The following is a 6,382-nucleotide window of genomic DNA, read 5'->3' on the forward strand; positions in this document are numbered from 1 at the left end:
CACTTTGTAGACCAGGCTGGCCTCGAACTCAGAAATCCGCCTGCCTCTGCCTCCCGAGTGCTGGGATTAAAGGCGTGCGCCACCACGCCCGGCTTCATTTAATTCTTGTAACAATCCTTTGGGGATGTGAGTTATGGAAACTGGGGCACAGCGAGTGTGAGTGTTGTGTTGAAGGTCATAAGGCTGCAGGTAGCAAGTCTGAATCTACAGTCTTACAGCCTGTTCTACTTGCTACAGCAGTTACACACAAAATTTTGATAGATATCAAGTACTTTCTATAGAGGCTCCACATACACACATAAGAGAGCAAGTTAGTGTTCCTCTCCCTCTAAAGTGATTGAAAACAAGTTACTGTTCAATAAGAAGACAGTTTTAATAAGGCTGAATATGCCTTCATTTATTCATTGGTCTTTCCTTTGGAAGCATTCAATATATTCGTTTTCTAATTTAAGTCAAATGTTTATTTTAGTTTATATTCTATCTGAACATTATATTAAGTTCTAAAATATAAGTAAATGGAGATAATTAAGTAACAACAACAACCTATTAGGCATGGCCCGTTAATTCCTGCACTTATGAGGCAGATGCAAGAGGCTCTCTGTGAATTCAAGGCCAGCCTGGTCTACATAGTGAGTTCTAAGACAGCTACAGCTATGTAGAGAAATCCTGTCTCAAAACAAAAACAAAAGCAAAACCATATATACATAGATTCTACCACAGCAATTTTCCAGTGGATTAAAGATAATGAGATCTTAAAACATCATCGCTGACAGTCTGTTTTGTTTCTTGTTTTTTTTTTTTTTTTAAACATTACTTAAGTTTGTATGTGTGTTTGTGTGTGCACAATGTACACACACAAGGAGGTTAGTGGAAAACTTATGCAGGCTCATTTCTTTCTACCAAGTGGGTTCTGGGGCTAGCTCTGGGTTGGCAGCACTGAACCATCTCACTGTCCCCATATTAACTTATTAAGGTTCACATTTATACCAATGAAAAAATTACCCAAGGAGGTAAAATAATCTAGTCAGAGCTTTATGAGAAGCCTATCACTATGAGAGTTCTATGGTGAACTAGGCTGTAGTCTCAGCCATTTGGGATGCTTAAGTGGGAAGGATGTCTTATGTTTAGGAATTTGACACTAGCCTGGAAAATAAAGAACCAGTCTCAGACAAAAAGTACTATGATAAATGTATATCATTGAAAGTAATCAACAGTACCTATATTTGGAAATTATGAACATGATAAGCTAAGTAAAAACATTTAAAACAATTCTCTAAGATTTATAAAAGCAAGTAACTGTAGACAGTAGCTAAATTAGCAAACTACACTAAAAACATTAAACCACTGTAATAAAATTTAACAGCAAAACAAAGCCCCATTAAAAGTACTTCAGTAATAAAGACGGAATCTAGGTGACTGCTCTTTACTAGCCTCTTTGTATTTTATTTTACATGCCTACTTTGAGACCAAGTTGCCCCAGAAGGCCTTGGATTTAGCTGGGATTACAGGCTTGAACCACCAGACCTAGCTAGTAACATCATGTTAAAGACATTCATTCTAAGCAGAATTAAAAGGGGGGGTGGGGGGGACGACGACTGTTCATTCATTTTGTAGACTTTCAGTGGAGAATACCCTGAACATAATCGCCACCCAAAAGACCTTTGTTAAAAGAAATAAATGGGGAACATGGATTTACAATATATCAGCTGTTTAAAATGACCAAATTCAAGATCTATGCAGAGATCATCACATTTGTCCCATCCCCAAATATTTATAATTTTAATTTACAATTAGGAAATGTTATTTTTATTATTTTTTTGTTTTTTTGTTTTTTTGTTTTTTTTCGAGACAGGGTTTCTCTGTGTTGCCCTGGCTGTCCTGGAACTCACTCTGTAGATCAGGCTGGCCTCGAACTCAGAAATCCGCTTGCCTCTGCCTCCCAAGTGCTGGGATTAAAGGCGTGCACCACCAACGCCCAGCAGAAGTGTCATTCTTTTAACAAAGAAATAGAAGACTCTTAATGTGTATGAGCTGAAAACAGGTAAGAAGAGATGGGGGTGGAGATGCTAAGAGAACAACATCCTGTTTTGAAGGAAAATAACAAATACAAAGCTTTAGATGAATTCTCTTAGTTAAATCTAAGTTTTGTAGCCGGGAGTGGTGGCGCATGCCTTTGATCCCAGCACTTGGGAGGCAGAGGCAGGCGGATTTCTGAGTTCGAGGCCAGCCTGGTCTACAGAGTGAGTTCCAGGACAGCCAGGGCGACACAGAGAAACCCTGTCTCAAAAAACACAAACAAACAAACAAGCAAACAAACAAACTCTAAGTTTTGCAGTATTATTCGTGCTTATTGGGTAGCTGTAATGGACATAGGGGAAAAGCTTCCTTTGAGTAGAAGGGACACAAATATTTACTTGGGACTTTATGACTTTAGAGATACATACTCATGTCATGGCAATCACTTTGACACTGTATTAAACCACACTGTGAAACTAGGTGATTCCCCTTAAGCATGTACAGGCATGGGCAGGAAATAAATGAAACAATATCCTAAAGTAAACTCATGTCTTATGGAAATTGTTACATGACAAAGACAATATTCCAAAACAATGGAAGCAGGGTGGTTTAAGAAGCTAGTAAATGTTCCTGGGGTAACTGACTTTCCAAACAGCTTATTCCTATCACACACTATAAGTATAAATGCATTTCAGAGGATTAAAGGGTTAAGTACTGAAAATAAGAAGCAGGCTATTTGATTAATCTCAGGATAAGAGAGATCACCAGCTCCTTAAACAACAACAACAATAACAACAATAGCCACAATACCCTCTGCTTCTGTAAAGCCCCCCAAATTGGATTAAGACTCAAAATAGGTAAAGTATTTATACAAGCTGAACCAGAATATATTAGGGAGATCTTCCTTGAAATATTTTTTTTTAAATATATTTCCCTTTATTTTATGTGTACTAGTGTTTTGTCTGCATGTTATGTCTATGTGAGAGTGTTAGATCTTGGTGTTACCGACAGTTGTGAGCTGCCATGTAGGTGCTGGGATCTGAACCTGGGTCTTTTGGAAGAGCAGTTAGTACCTTTAACCACTAAGCCATCTTTCCAGCCCCAAGATTTTCTTAAATAAGACAAAAATGCAAAAGCCAAATGGAAGCCATAGATAATTATTTAAAAAAAAAAAAGTTAAAAAAAGAGTTCTGTTCAATCAAAAAAAAAAAAAATTCTAGCAAGAGGGTGTTAGATCCTTGGTATTCAGTTAACCAACTGCCTGGTGTGGGTGCTGGGAATCAAACCCAGGCCCTCTACAGGAGCGATTCACATCCTTACAGTTTTTAACTGCTGAGCTGTATCTCCAGCCCCATTTTCCTTCTTTTCATTTTCAGATGTCAACAAAGGACCCCGGAGGATGAGCACTCTATCCCCCCTGTGCTGACTGCTACGTGGCTATTTCCCTTTGCTTTATAATTTAATCAGCTCAGGTCAAGCTTTCCCGGAAAGCCTGTTTCCTGAAGCACTCACATCATTACTTAAGTGGCTGATTCACACACACTCTCTCTTTCTTTTTGGTTTTTGAGACAAGGTTTCTCTGTGTGCCCTGGTTGTCCTGGAACTCGATTTGCAGACCAGGCTGGCCTCAGACTCACAGAGATCCATCTGCCTCTGCTTCCTGAGTGCTGGGACTAAAGGTGTGTGCCACCACATCCAGCTTTATAGTGTTTTCTATATTTGTCCATTAGCCTTTATCTCAACAGGTTCATGTCAAGAGTAAAAGTGACAAAATCTACAGTTTTCTGCTATATTCATTTATCCCAAGCAGACAGGGAACTACAGAAGAGTCTGTTACTAAACTTCACTATCGAAAGCCACTGAGCGTTTATCCTGTATGTAAGGAGATACAGTCTTCTGTGTTTACAAAGCACAGCAGGGCGACTCACTTTCCAATCCCTGCCAGCTACAGAGAACTGTTTCTTTACTTCTCAATGCACTCTACTTGCTCACACTCAAAAACAAACCCCACAAAACCTCGGTATAATTTTTACTTGAAGGGTTTTCCTTTTGCACCCAAAACTTCCTGGGTTGGTTTTTCTCCTTGGGGCCACAGAAACCCATGACCCCGTTTATGCTTCCAGTCTATCTGTTCACCCCTCTTCACACAGTGGTGTATGGTTTTTGTGGTATTGTTTTTGATTCGTTCTTTTTTTGGAGTCAGCCTAGATTGGTCTTGAACACATGACAGTCTCTTGCTTCAGTCACCAAGCGCTGGGATTATAACCATGATTTAATCATGCCTTGTATGAATTCTAGAATTTACGATCACCTTGGTTTCTAACCATAGCCAAGCAATTAGATATTGGAAGATGTGAAATGGGTCTTGAGACAAGGCAACAGGTTGTTCAGCAAACCAGTTTAGGGAAGCCTAAACCTCCACAGAGGCAGGAGCTGGGTAAATGATGGTTACACCCCACAGAGGGAGGCATTTAGGAAGATTCCATATTGTACAGCAGAGATTAAGGTCAACAGAATGTAAAACTGGAATATATTTCATCTGTGTTTTATGGTGACAAATAGTCCATCAAAACACACAGCTTCTAGCAGGAGGTGCTGGCCACACCCTGAGTTCTAAAAGTTCCAGCACTGGGGAGGCAGAGACAGGCAGATCTTTTTGAGGCCAGCCTGGTCTACACATCAAGTTCTGGGTCAGCCAGAGCTACACAGTCTGACCCTGTCTCCAAAATAAAACAAACGCTTCGAAGTTCTCTCTCTATATATAAAGAGGTTGCAAAAGTCACAGTGTAGCTACAACAGGCCTGAAGCAATGGTTTCTTTTCCTCCTCTGGCTTCTCAATTTCTTCCTTTTTGAAGCAGGGTCTCCTATAACTAAGGCTGGCCCTGAACTCTATGAAACTCTGAGGATGACCTGAATTCTGGATCCCCCTGCTTCCATCTCCCAAGTACTGGGATCACAGGCATTCAACACCAAGTCCACCGAAACAACGAATTCTGATATCATATGGTGTCCTCAACACAATCAAGAAATTGTGAACAGCTTCACCATAATAAAGCGTTAACCTCAGCAATGCCAAAGATAATTTTGCCGGGAGTAGGTTCAAAACCAAAGTACCTCAGGCATCTCACACATCTCCTATTTCTCATCTCGCTGGAAAGAGAACTTGAGATGTTAATGCTCCAAAGGCCAACAAAGTGTTAAGATGGGGTCCGTCTTTAATTTCTCTTTCCCCACCTCTCCACTACTCCAGCCCTATAAGAAGCCACAAGTGAGGAAGAAAAGTTGTGGAAACAAGACGGGTGTGTGTGTGGTGGGGTGAGATGGGGTACATTATCCCCCACATACAAGGTCACTTGCTTGGAGTCACTTTCTCCTGCTCCCCCCATGGGCTTCCCGCCAAAGTCGCTCCTGGGCAAGCTAGGAGGCCAGCTTGCTGCACTCCCTCAGCCTCTGCATGGGGACTGCAGCCCCCTCCTGGCCTCCAGGCCTTTAGGACCCTAATTTTTAATGGGAACTCTTCTCGCGGTCCCGGGGCTCCTCCACCTCCATCTCCCCCCCCCGCCCCCCCAGGCTCCATCAACGTCCCCTTCCTCCCTCAGGGTGCCCCTGTGCCTGCCTCCCGTTCTCGGTCTCTCCCGGGGGCCCGGCACACCGTTCCCTTCCTGCCCCTTCTCGTAGCCCTTCTTCCCCGGTGCCCACCTGGCGCCCCTGCCAAAGCCTGGCTCCTTAGAGCCACGGCCTCCTCCCAGCCCCGCCCCTGCTCCCGGGCGGATACAGTTTGAAGCCTCTCAGGATATCCCTGGCCCGCTCGTCCTTGGCTGACATGATGCGGCGCCTGCCGCCCGCGGCCCTCCCACGCTGGCTCCGCGGGGCCTCGCAGACGGTACCCAGGAACCGAGGACAGCCGCAGCCCGGCCGGACACCTCAGGTGAACAGCGGTGGCGGCCAGACCCGAACCGGCCTCTCCCTCCCCTCAGCTCCCGCTCCTGATCCCTTCTCCTTCCCTCTAGTCGTGGAGCTCCCGCCTTGAAACCAATGACAAGCCAGCCTTGGCGATTGGCATCTTGAGTAGCCAATAGCAACGCTCAGCGGCTTCGCTCGGAGACAGAGAGCGTCAGTGGGAAAGGCCCGCTTGGAGAGTCCCGGAGGACAGGATTTTCTTTCGTGTTGTTGCCTAGAGTTTGTCTCAGAGGAGTGGTGGCTTGAAATCTTCAGAGGCTTTTGAGATGCCTGCTCTTGTTGCCGGGCACACTAGTGGTCTGAGACTATGGCAGGCTGCACTGTACAAGGTGGCAGAAACTACATTTCCCAGCATCCCAGAGAGCACAGGCGATCCCAGCGCACCACTAGAGGCCAGGGACTACA

General features: G+C 44.0%; 1 protein-coding gene across 1 annotated transcript in view; it reads right to left on the reverse strand.

Annotated features, from left to right (window-relative positions):
* The window catches only part of Pde6d (phosphodiesterase 6D), a 42,401-nt gene extending 36,128 nt beyond the window's left edge, over positions 1-6,273 (reverse strand). The window contains exon 1 of the mRNA XM_021167041.2: positions 5,793-6,273. Coding sequence (XP_021022700.1) covers positions 5,793-5,842 — 50 coding nt within the window. The 5' untranslated portion in view covers positions 5,843-6,273. The remainder of the gene's footprint in view (positions 1-5,792) is intronic.
* Between the last annotated feature and the right edge of the window lie 109 nt (positions 6,274-6,382).

The sequence above is a fragment of the Mus caroli genome, chromosome 1 (genome assembly GCF_900094665.2).
Source record: "Mus caroli chromosome 1, CAROLI_EIJ_v1.1, whole genome shotgun sequence".
Classification (NCBI taxonomy): Eukaryota; Metazoa; Chordata; class Mammalia; order Rodentia; family Muridae; genus Mus; species Mus caroli.